Here is a 15,379-nt window from a genome sequence, read left to right on the forward strand (position 1 = left end):
GAATCAATCATGAGCCTGTTCATTGCTAGGCCATTTCTGTACTACACACATTCACCTTTTATCAATCAGACCTGTTCAGATATGTCTCTCCATTTAGCTAGGGTTCATCTTCTTCTAGCAGTGAGACATGCGGTTACTCCAGCAACGAATAACGGCAGTTGCAGTCTAATCAGGATGCCCCGCACATCTTTTAGGTTCCCCCGCGGTTCCCGGAGCCCAAGCGTCCTTTAACATTAACTTTCTCCTTCCACACAACCATCGCCATACACCCATCAGCCTCCTTCTACTTCGCTTCCTCTAGTACATCTCTACAATGTCTGTTGCTGCAACAGAGAAGCGACCGGACATTATTGAGATTGCCCGGGATCTGAATCATGTTCCCATGTGCGAAGACTACGAGCGCATGATCTCCGGCATGCTGTAGGAGACCTCATTCCATGTGCAATGCATGCACCATCTAACAGTCTCTCAGATATAATCCCATCGTTCCCCGGTTGATGGAAGCTCGTCATCGGGCCCGCGGAGTCACTCAGGACTACAACAACCTGGATGCGAAATCCGTGTCGTACGAGGAGATCGCAGACGTGCGATTTGAGCTGCTGCAACAGGTGGTGGGGAGAGTCGGCTCGGGAACCTTTGTGGAACCCCCATTCAATCCAGACTATGGCTGTAACATTGTCATTGGCCGTGATTGCTTCATCAACTTCAAGTGAGGTCACCCGTACATGCGGCAAGCTTTTGTCGCTAACAGTAAACAAGCTTCACTGCCCTCGACACCAGCTTGATCATCATCGGCGACCGCGTGCAGTTTGGCCCCAACGTCAACCTCTTCACGGCCGGACATGACGTTAGTGTACTCTCGCGCCGCAAGTTTGTCGAATTTGGCCATCCCATTCGTATCGGCGATGACTGCTGGATCGGCGGCAACGTTGTCATCTTGCCTGGGGTGACCATTGGCGAGGGCTCAACTATCGGCGCGGGTTCCGTCGTCACCAAGGATATTCCTCCTTTCTCTGTGGCCGTGGGAAATCCCTGTCGCGTGCGCAAGACCATCCCGTCTGCAGAGGAGGAGGAGCAGGACCCGAACAACCCTTACCGCAATATGGTGCGCGAAGATAGACAATAGACTGATACAGGTTAGGTGATTGGGCTTCCATAACTGACCAGTCAAACCCATTTCTGAGATTCTGTTCATGTAGACCAACTATAGCAATGATTTTTTATTGTACACATAACATCTCATTTATTTACCGTCCACCATAACCCTGTGCTCAGCTCAAAATTCAATGCAAACCTTGCCAACATGCTGCCCACTAGCCAGGTAGTTATAGGCCTCTACCACCTGGTCACGACTGAACTTGAACGTCTTCTCAACCGGCACGGGAAGATCCCGGTTTCCAATGAAACGCGCCGCTTCTTCCAGCAGCTGCTTGGATCCCGTCATAATACCACGAACCACGGCGCCCTTGCCAAGAGCCAATGCAGCAACGTCCGGCATTTCCTCCTGGGCAGCCTGAGCCAGGAAGCCAATCACTGCAATATTGCCACCGTACGCGACGGCGTCGAGTGACTGCTTGATGGTTCCCGCTCCTCCGTTCTCAAAAATGTAATCTGCACCCTGGCCGTTCGTAACCTTCTGCACCTCAGCAGCCCAGTCGGGCGTTTTCTTGTAGTTGATAGTATGGTCAACGCCATACTTCTCCTTGACATACTGGAGTTTCTCGTCGGAGGATGAGGTGATAATAGTAGTCGCGCCGGCCGCCTTGGCCAGGACAAGACCAGTGATGGACACTCCACCGGTTCCTAAACAGATCAGATACTGCAATCACAAACAAGAGGAATTATGCATGACAACATACCCAAGAAAAGCACCGACTGGCCCGGGCGCAGAGGTAGATTTCCGTACAAAGCATTCCACGCCGTAACTCCGGTGCACACGACACCCGCCCACTGGGCATAGCTCAACTTGGAAGACTCGGGGATCTTAACCACAGCGTGTGCAGGCACAGAGAAGTATTCCCGCATGACACCGTCAACAGGACCACCCAAGCCCCAATGCCAGCTCTTCAAGGGGCCGTACGTGGTAGCGAGGTCAAAATTGACGATAACCTTGTCTCCTTGCTGCAGTCCGGAGACGCCCTCACCGACCTCGACGATGTCACCGGCAGCATCAGAGCCCGGCACGACCTGATCCTTGACAGGAAAGGGATATTTGCCGGTGGAGATGGCAATGTCACGGAAGTTCAGGGCAACACTGCGGACTTTGATGAGGACTTCATGCTTGCCGGCGGAGGGGATGGCTTCTTGGTGTTGGGCCAGCTTGTCCCAGGAATCGCGGGCGGAGAGACGAAGAACTGTTTGGGACATGTTGAGATATGTTTCTGGGGTGTAGCAAGAGTTGAGTGTAGTCCTGAGTAACGGTACTATTGATGTGATAGCAGAATTTTTCAGTATTATATGTTTATTTAGTTCGATTGTGATGTCTAGTTACGACTTGTAGGCGGCCAGTATATATATTTATGCTGTCGCTGTATTTCTGCCCCAACTGGTATCGTCATAATGGTCGCGATGCGAGATAACGTTATTATAAATCAAGAATGAGTACTAAACACCATCATATAAAGCTTAATAATAATCTACTGAGTACCCCTCTCTAAGACGTGGTTTTCAGGAGGGTTCTCGTTGGGGTCAAAATGATACCTTCATAAGGCGGCGATTGGGGCAGAAATCTAGGTACCAGTTAGATTATATGTTGGGAAAGTCATGATCTCATTGAGAAGCAGTAGCCAATAAGCATCCGAATCAACCAAATAACTGGGGCCATCTGGCATGCTGACTCATCTCGTACCCTGTCCTCCTTTTCTGCCCCGATTCTGCTCCAATTTCTGCCCCAATATGTGCCCCGAATAACCATCCCAACCCTTCCCCATCATCAGTACCCAAGCAGAATTTCCATACCACTCTGAATGGCGCCAGGAAGACCCAAACTTCATATCCCCCCGTGTACCTTCTGTGGCAAGACCTTTAATCGGTCGCACCACCTGCGGCGACATGAGCGGATTCGTAAGTGGCCCTTCACCGCATCACCCTCCAATCCGGTAGACAATGACCTTTTTGTAGATACCCAGGAAAAGCCGTTCCGATGTCACTGCGGCCATGCATTTGCCAGACAGTAAGCCATTATCATGTAATAGCACCTTTAATAATGTCCTGCCAACATATTGAAGGGACCTTCTGAGGCGCCATAACCGGGTATCCCACTCTTCCACGGGACTCCAGTCGCCCCCAGAGAAATCTCCCAATACTGGGTCTTCGAGCGCTGGTCCGGATCAATTCGATTCGAACAACTCGTCCCTAGGACGCACTGCAGGCTTGGAAAATGTCGTCTCGGCGTCGAATCTGTCTGCTTCGACAGCCCCATTTCCGAGTATAACCACTCCGACCGCATGGGACGAGCCATCCCAGACACTTCCTGCTTTCTTTCAATCCTCCCTGGAAAGCTTCCCCGAAATGGAGTTGGGGCAGGACCCAATCTCCGATAACTTTGCTTTTGCATTTCCCAACTTTGTCCCCTCTCAGTTCCTCAACACTGAGATCTCTCTCTCAGATCTTCTCGAGCAGTTTCCCGCACAGGGGCAGGAGTCTCAGGGACCACGGCCGTCTTCAACGCCAGCTGGTCCGCCCGCTGCCTCTCCCGACGACACAACAGACTACTCTGGTGACCTGCCTGATCCTAAGTACCGGTTACAACGACGATTGCCAACGCTAGATGACCAGCCGCACAAAAGTGGCCTGGAGGCGCAGCTCGACGCGGCGGGATGTCCGTGGGCAATCTCCGCTGTCGCTTACAAGATCATCATGGACAAATTAACCGCGAGGCGGACCACCTTGAATGGATTTTTATTACCATCCAGATGCGCTCTCGTGCGGTATCTGGAAGGCTACTTCCGAGGATTTCATGATCACCTTCCGTTCCTGCATGTGCCGACCTTCCGCGCAGAGACTGTTGAACCGGAGCTCCTCCTTGCGATGGCGGCTGTCGGCGCTTTGCATCGCTTTGAGCATTACAAGGGTCACCAGTTGTACGTTGCAGCGCGGTCTCTGATCGACCAGAACACACAGGATCATCGTCGCAGACTGATTAGCCAGTTAGTCGGCCGTTCGCCAGGGTCTGCAGCATATGCTAGTCCTTTTTCGAACAGTCGCCGCAATTCGAGAAACCCAACCAGTGCAGATGAGATGGCTGAAGACAACACCAGTGAACTTCAGCGAGCACAAGCCTTGATCGTTCTTACAGCCATGAGCTCTTGGGGTGAGGAAGTACTTGCGCAGGATAGTCTAGCGATGAGCAGCCAGTTGGCAGTGCTCGTGCGGAAACTGGGAATTCAAGAAACAGACAACTGTGCAGATGCCGAACTGAGCTGGCCGGCGTGGGTGGCACACCAACAGCGGCGACGCACCTTCTTGATCGCATACATCGTCTTTAACCTGCAGAGCATCATCTTCAACATTCCACCGCAGATTCTTACCAGCGAGGTGGCCGTGTGTCTGCCATCCTGCGAATCAGAATGGAGGGCCTCCTCACCCGCTGCGTGGGAGCGACATCGCGCCGTGTCCCGGCTACATGAACGCGCATTCACCTCGACACTCAACGACCTTCTCAATGGAAACGATATTACCAACGATAGTCTCATATCTCCATTCTCCAATTATATCCTCATTCATGGCCTGGTGCAGCGCATCTACTTTGAGCGACAAGCCGCCGGCGGTAGTTTGCGCGCCCCGCTCATAGAATCCCTCGAATCTGCACTGAAGCACTGGCAAGCCAGCTGGGAGAGCACGTGGGATTCCAGTCTGGACCCATACTCTCCCAAGGGGCCTTTGGGTTTCAACGCAACCGCACTGCTCCGACTGGCTTACATCCACTTGAATTGCCGGACAGGGCACTGCCATGAGCTCCTCTCTAGCGACACGACTCGGCTTAAATCCCTCATCTCTTCAACACCACCGCCGAACCATATCAGTCGTTCTCCTTCCCTCGATCGCGCTATTCTCCAGTGCATTCACGCGCTGAGCATCCCTGTGCGGGTGGGAATCCCTTACGTCGCGCGTACACAGACCTTGGACTGGAGCGTACAACACTCCATTTGTCACCTTGAGTGTGCGGTGCTATTGATACGGTGGATGCAGATACTGTCTATTGCAGTAGCAGCAAGCGGGATGGGCAGTCTGCGGGAGGATGAACGGAAGCTGCTCCGCATGGTGGAGTTCTTGATCCAAGAGACACATTTCGTGGAGGAGGAGAACGCCAAGGAGGGAGAGAGCGAAGCGGAGAAAATCCAGCGGCTGGCGAGGATGACCGCTCAGGTATGGGCGGAGATATCAAGCGGGATTCATGTCTTTGATCTGGTTCGGAGGATTGGCGATGCGTTGGGGGGTTTTGCGGACATGCTAGCGGGGGAAGGGGGTAGTGAGACATATTGTCTCTCCTCCAGCGCTGGAAGTGTGAGCCGGTAAGGGAAACGAATTGATTAACATCGGTGCAAACTATCAGAATTATCATAGCACCACCATGAGTTACTTCAACGGCGGCAGCGCCAACGCAAAGACATTTTCCGGGTCAAACCTCTCCTTCAGCTCGCGCACCACCTCCGCATTGGTACCAAACGCTTTCTTGACCGCCTCATTTGGCTTCATGCTCGCTAATCTCATCAAAGACACATACGCCGTGGACAAAACATTCCCCTCGTCGACCTGCGCAACCTCCTTTGCCGTCTTAACCGCCCACTCCTCAGATGTGCCCGCATTCTGCTCTTCCGTAGCACATCCGAGAATCTCAAGCATATAATGGGGCTTCCTTGTTGCAAACACGGAATGCTCAAGCTTGCTTGCATCTTCACCAGCAGACTGCCCCCGCAACTGATGAATTGAGAGCATCGCGCCGGGATCCGACGGCATCGATGCCACATTCCGCCCAATCACCTCCGCCACGGCGGGGTTGATGCGCCGGATGTTATGCGTCTGGAGGGAGCCATATACAGACTCGGGGACGAGGGCACCATTACCTGAGAACCAGTCCGGAATGGTCGTAGGGGCGACGGTGCTCATGAGAAGAGGGGCGAGGGAGGATATTTTCTCGACCCATCGTTGGCCCTCTTCCAGGTCGGGATGGCTCCATGTGAAAAGCACAGCGAAAACGCGACCGTGAGGACTGTTGAGGGCGGCCTGCTGCAGGGTCACTGGGGGAGGAAGGCCCGCTGTGTTGAGGAGGTCCTCGTAGGCGGCATTGAAGGTGATGATGGTTTGGGCGATATCAGAGGAGTCGAAGATGATAGCGCCGGCGAGGAGCTATACTTCCAGTTTAGATTGTGTATAATACGGGGAAAGAAGAGAAGATACCTTTGTAAGCGGATAAACCTTGATAGTAACATTGACAATGATGCCGAAGATGCCCCCTGCACCACGAATACCACGCAGGAGGCACTCATCAGCCACAATGATCTCCCCGTTAGCATCCACCACCGTGGCTTCTAGAATCTGATCGACCCCCAGCCCCCAATGAGACGAAAATGGCCCATAGCCGCCATACGTGGCCCAGCCGACATATCCGACGGTAGGGATAGAACCGGTCGGAGTACACAGCCCTTCCTCCCAAAGAATACTAGCCAGTTCACCTTGGAGGATCCCTCCCTGAACTGTGGCGGATTGACGATCCGGGGCGATAGTAACGGCCGTCAAGGCGCGCAGGTCGATGAGGAGGGCGCCATCTACAACGGAGCGACCCTCGAGATTGTGGCCGCCCGAGCGAACGGTAAAGGGTACAGCATGAGACTTGGCGAATTTGACGAGCGCTGCGACATCAGCGGGAGACTGGGGCTGCACGATGGCCAGCGGACGGGCGTTGATGCCGGCGATCCACCCCCGGCTGGCTGTGGGTACATACTCGGCGGAGGTGGGCGGGATGTAGCCAATGCTGGGGTGTGAGAGGAGAAAGGCCTCCAGGGCTGTGAATGGCGTGGAACCGGTCATGACGCCAGCCTGTATGATTTTGAAAAGGGATGATTGAGGATGAAACGAGTGAAGTGTTCATGATTGATTTATAATAAGCAAAAGAGGGGTCGCGTAAGGCTGTTCAGCTTGCTGACAGCCATGCAGTCATTAATTAGTTTGTAAATCGTGTAAGGTTTTCTGGCACAGGCGGACCGTTGTTCCATATCTCACCTCATCATCCCCAACATCGTAGATGCTCTACTGTGTATTCACCCATATGAATGCCAGTGTGGTACCACCCTAAGGTCGCGGACAGTTGTTCCAAGTCCAAACCCAATCTCGTCGTCCAATAGCATGAGCCTTGAACGTTTCCTGATGCAGTTAATACTGGGTTGGCATCAGCACTACTGTGTAGTCGAATGCTCGGACCTCGTATCTGTTGTCTATAATTGGTCGATCCGTCTGGCCTGAGGAACTTTGGTAGGGTTTTTGTGGGTCACTGAATTCGTTGAATCTTCTGGGGGTGTTGCAGCCTTGTGAGTCGGTAAGTGAATGGATGTCTGTCGGTATATTAATGCATAGTACACATTAGATTATAATACCTCGATGTGTAATATATTCAAGAACTATTTTTCAGCCGCCCGTGCTTTTAGATCCGCTATGCGCGGAGCATTTCCTGTTATTGGATATGAGGCTCTTTGACTCTGATCCCGACCAATTTCGCCCTAGAAATCCACAGGATAGCTGGCGTGTAGCCGGCTATTTCAAACCTGTTGCACTATAAATGCGACAAACCCGAACCTAGGTGAATGATAACTTCGGACGCGGTACTTGGGAAATCCCGCGGGATGCGTTTCCGTTTATTGCGCATGACCTGAAGAATAGCTCATTGATGCTAATGACACATCGCTCGGCTATTCATCTTGTGTCACTTTCTTGCAAAAGAGGACAAAACTCGTAAAGGAATTGAAAACTGCATATACATGGACACTAAACCATCTGCGTCAGCGTGAAAAATCATATCCGTCCAAAGAATAATACTTTAGTCTGGAGTGCGAAGCTCGGCTGAAGCTGGCTAATCTGACACGGTTCTCGGATCAACTGACAATATCAAAAAGTGGTGATATATGCTACTTAAAGGTTCTGCCAAACTTCAGGGCTTCCAAGCACATATGCGAAAGTGGGCATATAACAGTCCCTGAAGCGGGTCTACGGCCGGTTGGCCTGAATTTGAGCATGGCCAAGACTTACCAGGCAAATCAAAGGCAATTTCGGACCTGTACTACATACACTAGCTGTGATTGATGTATCACCTTAGTTCCAACGACATGGGCGTATACTAACCTGCTGTGCAGGGATTTGTCGCCGTCCGTCGTGGAAGCCGCAGTACATCGTTTTGGTCTACTCAGTATTCATACCTAATCTGCGAGATAGCCCTGCAATGTCGAGAGCATGGGCTGCCCATAGGAGCACAGGGAACCGACACTGCCTTACATGGTGTCACTTATTGTCGCATCTTCCCCTTGTGCGGGACCGCGGCAGCCGAGCTAACCCTAGGCGCGAGCAATTGACTCGACAACCTACTCGGCCGGAGGATAGTCGCATATTCAGGACCGGGAAATGGCACGAGCCATGGGCACTTACTTCTTGATTCAGAGACACGCTTTACCTACTTTGAAGTACTTGAGTGGCATTCATTGTGGAGCAAAATGTAGTCAGCGGAAGTTCGGCAAACCACTAAACTGATAGGAGTAACTTGTAACGCCCCAAAACATGGATAAGCTCACAACCGTCATCAAGTCTGCATCGTACCTACGTCAGTAGCGTAGTCCTTGCCGCTTTCACCGATCATTTTGCTCTGTGGACCCTCGTTGCCGGAGTGATACCGTGGAGGGTTAACTGGTGCGCAGATCTGTCAGTCTCAAGCCTCGAGCCGAAGATGATCGGCAGGAGGCCACGCCAGCATTCCCCATCAACAGTCAGAAGTGTATCGCTACCACAACCGCCACCCCGACCTCCCAGAACAAGCTTCAATGAGGGCCCCTTGACCTCATGTGGCTGGGACCTTTTGAATTTGCATCATTCTGCGTTTCAGGGCAGGGCTGACCGCCTGGTCCCTTATTGCAACACCCTGGAGAGCGACAGGGTCCAGGCGCTTTAGGTAGGCACCACGGAGTCATGAATTATTTTCCAGTAACTGATCTGGTATACGAAGTCATCAAAGCACATGGTATCTGCGTCGGAATTAAGTTAACTGGAGGCTTGCATTCGGGAAAAACCATCGTGCAGCATCGCTACCACGCCGGCGACATGGTGAATGACAGTTCTCCTACCACTTTTGTACCGGCATTACCTAAACAGAATAGAAAACCACGATTTCAGCCTTGCAGGTCGTCCGGTGGAATCAAAATGGTGGACACTGTTGAGTCAATGTGGCCAACACGGCCGAACAGTTAGCTTCAGCCCAAGTCTGGCCCAAGCACAGGGGAAGAGCAGCAGCGTCTCGCTTCCATTGTCGACAGAATTATCCCGAGATGTCTCTCTGATTGGTCATAGATTATCGATCTGATATCCCACGACCAGTTTTCTCCAGGGATGGCTGGAGGGATGATCGACACAGCCTGTTCTGGTCCCACCTTCAAGTGCCGATCGGTCACAGACAACTCACAAGGGACCCAGATACAGCGGAAGACGTCCAGTGTGGCTGGTACAATGATACAACAAGACATCCTCTCAGGCAATACTGAAACCGTTGTGACTTCACTGGGATTCCCTGTTCTTCTGGATTGCCGCCTTATCACCTCCACGTCACAATATGCTCTCAAACGCTGCCAGTGCCCCTTGCACTGGCTTCAAAGCTTAGACTATGGGCATTGAGCAACAATGTATTCCAATTGGTTTGATCATGAGCCGTCCTTGCTGATCGCTCCACTCGGCAACTGAGGACCTGGTGTGGCCTAACCTCGCAAGCAAACCCCCATGGTACCTGGACGGTGCCGAACTCGGAGAGAACCTACCAGGTGCTCTGTAACCTCTTCACCTCCCACGCTGAACGATGATCCTTCCCCAAGAAGGTGTATGGCTAGGCGCTTCAGGGCAGCTGGACACATTATAAAAGACTCTCATTTTCCGCTCCTTGAGATACCCTCCTTACAGCCTAATCACTCTGAAATCAACACTCAAAAGTCATTCTCTCTTTCATATCTAAATTCCAAAATGAAGCTTACCGGAGCTGTCTTGGCCAGCCTTGTCGGCTGCGTTGCTGCCCTGCCCCCAGCGCCTTTCTTCAACGGCCCTCCTCCCCCTCCTTCTGGCTCCGTGGCTCCCGCTCCTGAGGAATCCTCTTTCCCTCCTCCGCCTCCCCCTAGCTCCGTCTCCGGTGCTCCTCCCTCCGCGACCCCCGAGCCCTACGAGAAGCGCCAGTTTGGTGGCCCGTTCGGTGGCCCCCAGCCTTCCGGTCCCCCCGCTGGTCCCTCCGGTTCTTTCGGCCCCGCCCCCTCCGGCTCCCCTGAAGGATTCGGTAGACGTCAGTTCGGTGGTTTCGGCGGCTTCGGTGGTCCCTTCGATTCCGCTCCTTCTGCTACTCCCTCCGCCTTCCCCGGAGGCGGCTTCGGATTCGAACAGCGTCAGTTCCCCGGTCCCGCTGAGTCCACCCCCGCTGGTCCTCCTCCCTCCGGCACTCCTTCTCCCGTCCCATTCGGTGACTTCGGTGACTTTGGTGGCTTCGACAAGCGTCAGTTCGGTGGCCCCGTCCAGTCTGCCCCCGCGGGTGCTCCCTCGGGTGCCCCCGGTCCTGCCCCCTCTGAGGGCCCCGGCGGCTTCGGAGGCTTCGGAGGCTTCAAGCGCCAGTTCGGATCTCCTGCAGAGGGACACGAGCAAGGCCCTCATGACCAGGCTCCTCCCTTCCCCAGTGGCGTCCCTTCCTTCGCTCCTTCTCCGGTCCCTACCCCGTCGGGTGCCATTGAGGAGCGCCAGTTCGGTGCATTCCCTACACCGACTCCTGTCCCCAGCGGCCCCGCTGGTGGCTGGTAAACAGCTCATATCATCGATATGAGACACGGAAATCCACGTGCAGCATAGCGCTTAGGTTTGTTGCAGTAATGGAACTGTATAGCCACTGTGTCGGGTAATAGACTCGCCGTGCGGCGAAGTGTGTATTGGTGGACTTGAAGACCTGGGATATATGTGTTATGTTAACTAATTCTGCTTCACGTGTTAATGTCTTTCATTTATATGGTCTTTGGTCAGAAATGTTTTGTGCATGTTTCTAGAGACTCAAAAATGTAGTAACATATCTTGTTGCAAATATACAATGCGGCTACTGCTGTCACTCCCACCAGAAACTGCAACAGAGAATGTTAATGGTGGTGTTGGCTGAGACTGGGCCCCATAAGCAAGTCATTTCAAGTTGGTAGTTCCGAATTGCATGGTCCGTAGCTAGGAACGACATCGACTACTTAAGTGCTCATTGGCGGGGTCCTCTTGGGTCAGTAGCAAGCTTATCACCGAAAACCCCGCACCCTGAATGATCATTTCTGCTTTCTCACCGTGACAAGCTTCTACAATCAATTACGGAAGTTTTTCTCCCCGGATATTGATTGTATAACACGGGTGAAAATACCTCCGCAAATGTTCGTAGCCGACGACACAAATCGAAGGCTCAAGGTGGCAGTTATGTGCACCCGGGCCATCCTCCAACGCTACGGATGGTCTCCTTTGGCATGGTTGTGCGGAATTGCCCATGAACGATCCGCTATTGTATGTAGAGCGTAGTAGCGTTTTTCGCGAAGTGTCCGAGGGAACATATGTGGGTATTCGTGGTTCTATAACAGTTGTCGAAAATTGCACAATGTGCGCAATAGCCGTGGAAGCCATCCAAAGCCGATCATATCAGGAGGGAAAGCCGAGAGCGAAGCTTTAAGCATAATTTTCCAACTTTCGTGTCGGACACGTTTCTAGTCTAACCTGAGGAACACCGGCTCAACCAGCCAATGCCAACGAATTTTGGCTTACCCGACTGATATTCTGGATGCATTTTCGGGTATTTCGCCCGTCATATGCCTTGAGTATGAGATGAGCGGATATAGAGAACTCCTCGCCAGAGAAAGAACACTTTCCAAGCTGGCCCTGTGCGGGCTGAATTTTTCCTATACATTATATGTCCATTGATACATCTGCCCTTGCAACACTTTGGCCGAAGGAGATGTTTACACTATTCAAAATAACTCTATTAAAGTCGAACGACAATAAAGTGACTGTGTATCAGCCACTGAATCCTTTTCCTGCCGACTATTTTCGATGGGAGAAACCTACTTTCTGACAGGGACACAATCCTTCAAAACTTGCCATGTGAAAAGAATGCTATGTTAAAAGGGCGTAGCATTCTGCATTCTATACTCTGTATTTTCCGGTCACTAGAGTTTCCTACGAACACCGCCCCGACCGTCTAGACCATGGTGATTCAACTGGTACGCCATTCTCTAACGCCCATGGCGTGCCGTGTGGTATCATTGTCAAATGCAGGTAGTATTTTCGCGCTCTGCAAAGGCTCTACGCCGAAGCTCTGGGGTGAGAAACGATATAGTCGTTTGGATCGAATCCGAGTCTGACGAGTTCGCTCGCGTCCCCTTCTTGCTTCTTTTACATCCCCGTAATGGGCTCTGCGAAAGAGTTGTTCTGAGTATCATCACATGGGAAGCATTTGGGAGCGCGCGGCCAGAGTGGGAGGACATCCTCCTAGCGTAAGCTGATGACTAGAGGTCAGAAGCAAGGGAAGCAATCTTAGGCTTTTCAGGCGGTCACATATTTCAGATTAATGAAGCATCTATGGCTCAATGTGACGAATAATGCTATCGGGTTTCTATGGGCCTATGCGTGCGAATTGTGTGATAGTAATTGCAATAAGCGAACGTCTATTCATGTAAACCTGTCTATGTAATCTATCCATTCTATCCATTCTATCATAACCTCCTACCATCTGAATAGGACACCTAACATCCTCAGTTTAAGTAAGTCCTCTGACATCCCCACGGAGCCCCTCACTGCATGGAAGCGTAGTCTTCCAAGATGGCATCGGCAATCTTCAACGCCATGGCGTAGAAAATGGTCATAACATGGGACGACATCTGCGTAGGGGGAATAGAGCCATCAATGACCCGGAGTCCTTGAACACCATACACACGGGCAGCATTGTCGACAACACCGCCCATCTCCTTCGGCATCATGGAGCAAGTACCCACACCATGGTAGTTAGGGCGGAAGTTGTGCGGGATATACTCAACCCAGGCGCTCAAGTCGGCATCATAAGCGAGGTTGTCACCGGGTATAGTCTCACCAGCGAAGTAAGTCTGCATGGCACCGGAGTTGGAGATGTTGCGGGCCAGCTGAGTGGCGGCAGCCTGGCCGAGCAGGTCGAGCTCGTTGAGGAAGTACTGAGGGTCGTAGGCGAAAAGGCGGAGGTAGGGGTCCTTATCGAGGATGTGGACGTATCCTCTAGTGAAGGGCAGAAGGTCCCACACATCGAAGCTGGCCACTCCGGCCGTGTCGAGGAAGAGTTCCGAGTATGCGACATTGTCTTTGACGATCCAGTCGCGGTAGTTCTCGTACTGGATGAGCAAAGCGGTGGTATTGTGGAATCCGCCACGGGCGACGGCTTCTTCGGCCCACTGCTCCAGCTTGGTATTGAGCAGCTCGTGAGCCTTTTCAGCGTAGTCGCCAAAGGTCTCGTTGAAGGTTGCGAACCAAGCGGCCTGTCCCTGTCCGGCACCGGCGGAGGTGATGCGTGAGCGGACGGTAGAGGTGGTCTGGTCCTGAAGGTTGAGACCAACGGGCAGGTCAACGACGGTGTCAATTCCAAGAGGTTCCAGAATGGACTTCATTCCGATACCGGAATATTCGAGGATGGTGGGAGAGACAGCGGAACCAGCGGCCAGGAGGACCTCGTGCTTAGCGTAGACGTTGTGGGTGTTGCCCTTGTGGGTGCCGAATTCAACGCCAACGGCACGAGGGGTGGTAGTGTTCTGGCTGAGCAGGACCTTTCCGACATACTGTCCCGTCAGGACTTGCAGGTTGGGACGCTGGTAGTTAGGGAGGAGCCATTCGCGAGCGGCATCAGAGCGCACTTGGTCTTCGTGCAAGGTGTTGGGGAACATGGACACACCATGGGGGTCACCGCATCCCAAGTCCTTCTTAGTGGGAACGCCCCTGTCTTCGACAGCGCTCATGAGAGCCTTGACGATGGGTGAATAGTCATCACCGGTATCGCGAGGCCCGGCGTGGACAGTCCCATTCAGACCATGGCAGGATGCATTGAAGTAGTGGCCAGCAGCAATCTGTTTGGCATTTGGTGCGCGAGCACGCTCAGCCTGGAGGGAGTAGGCGGCCACGTTGTCCCAGTTCCAGCCCTCATTTCCGAAGACGGTCTCCCATGAGTCAACTTGTGCCTTGTGGGGGCGAGTCCAGGTGCCACCGTTGACCAGGGTAGAGCCACCGAGACCATTTCCGGAGCGGATCAGCGCAGTCTGATTGTTGGTGGCGAGCTCGACAGTCTCGTAGGCGTGGTCCACACTGCTGCCAAAAATGTCACCGTAGGCGTTCAGGTCCTCGATGATAGAACCTCTGTCTGACTCGTAGGAGCCACTTTCGATGACGAGCACAGTTATGTCGGGGTTCTCCGTCAGACGGGCAGCAGTGGTGAGTCCAGTCAGACCTCCACCAGCGATGATATAGTCAACAGTGCGGCCGGCAACATCGTTGGGATCAGTCAGAAGGCTGGCTTCAATGCCATTGCTTCTGATGTAGTGTGGGAGGGCCGCAGCGAGGGAGACCACAAGCGAGCTCACAAAAAGAGTTTGCATGATGGGCAGATGAGGGAAGAATGAGATAGGAAAGGCTGGTTGCTGGTTAGAAGGTGACAGGAGGACCGAACCAGGTTACTTATACGCTCGAGTCAACGGTCCAGAACCAAGTTGTTCGATAATCCAATTCCTCTGCTTTCCAACAAGCCATCCTCATATTGCATACTGATAGGGGCTGTGAGCTGAATCTCATCCTTCGTGTGCTCAGCCGTCGGCATCCCGAATACATTAATCCGAAGCCATTATCCTGGATAGTAAAGAAGCGAATCCTTAGGCAGGTGGGGCGCAGAATTGGCGTCCTGATCCTTTGCCTCTCTCATTCTGTAGAGGCTGTGTCCTGCTCGTAGTGCCCAGTTGGCCCCATAATAGCTCACGGCCTAATGCTGACGATAGGCAGCCTCGTGGACGAGGAACTATACGAATCCTAGACGCAAATCATCGTGCCGCCAAGGGCTACCGACTTTCGGCATGCCGAGAACACCGAATTCTAAGTTCTGCCCTTCCCGATTCGTACTCCGGTCAACCCTCGCCAA

The 15,379-nt window shown here is 52.7% G+C and overlaps 5 protein-coding genes across 5 annotated transcripts; 2 read left to right on the forward strand and 3 right to left on the reverse strand.

Moving 5' to 3' along the window:
* Positions 1-1,164: 1,164 nt before the first annotated feature.
* On the reverse strand, positions 1,165-2,420 carry BO85DRAFT_502060 (zinc-dependent alcohol dehydrogenase family protein). The gene is made up of 2 exons (XM_025664187.1): positions 1,860-2,420; positions 1,165-1,803 (listed from the first exon to the last, which is right to left on the reverse strand). Exons 1-2 carry the CDS (start codon positions 2,365-2,367, stop codon positions 1,277-1,279), a joined length of 1,035 nt encoding a protein of 344 aa, XP_025520210.1. The 5' UTR covers positions 2,368-2,420; the 3' UTR covers positions 1,165-1,276.
* A 546-nt stretch (positions 2,421-2,966) lies between these two features.
* On the forward strand, positions 2,967-5,517 carry BO85DRAFT_484300 (fungal specific transcription factor domain-containing protein; the record flags this gene model as incomplete). Its single annotated transcript, XM_025663229.1, has 2 exons — positions 2,967-3,172; positions 3,228-5,517. 2 exons carry the CDS (start codon positions 2,967-2,969, stop codon positions 5,515-5,517), a joined length of 2,496 nt encoding a protein of 831 aa, XP_025520211.1.
* On the reverse strand, positions 5,475-7,029 carry BO85DRAFT_474786 (oxidoreductase; the record flags this gene model as incomplete). The annotated part of the gene is made up of 2 exons (XM_025662680.1): positions 5,475-6,348; positions 6,400-7,029. The coding sequence occupies 2 exons, from the start codon at positions 7,027-7,029 to the stop codon at positions 5,578-5,580; spliced, it is 1,401 nt and encodes a 466-aa protein (XP_025520212.1). The 3' UTR covers positions 5,475-5,577.
* A 3,177-nt stretch (positions 7,030-10,206) lies between these two features.
* Positions 10,207-11,169, forward strand: BO85DRAFT_474787 (uncharacterized protein; the record flags this gene model as incomplete). Its single annotated transcript, XM_025662681.1, has 1 exon — positions 10,207-11,169. One exon carries the CDS (start codon positions 10,207-10,209, stop codon positions 11,020-11,022), a length of 816 nt encoding a protein of 271 aa, XP_025520213.1. The 3' UTR covers positions 11,023-11,169.
* Positions 11,170-12,910: 1,741 nt separating this feature from the next.
* BO85DRAFT_502068 (GMC family oxidoreductase) lies at positions 12,911-14,871 on the reverse strand. Its single transcript, XM_025664188.1, has one exon. It carries the CDS (start codon positions 14,844-14,846, stop codon positions 13,029-13,031), a length of 1,818 nt encoding a protein of 605 aa, XP_025520214.1. The 5' UTR covers positions 14,847-14,871; the 3' UTR covers positions 12,911-13,028.
* Between the last annotated feature and the right edge of the window lie 508 nt (positions 14,872-15,379).

The sequence above is a fragment of the Aspergillus piperis genome, assembly GCF_003184755.1.
Source record: "Aspergillus piperis CBS 112811 unplaced genomic scaffold BO85scaffold_2, whole genome shotgun sequence".
NCBI lineage: Eukaryota > Fungi > Ascomycota > Eurotiomycetes > Eurotiales > Aspergillaceae > Aspergillus > Aspergillus piperis.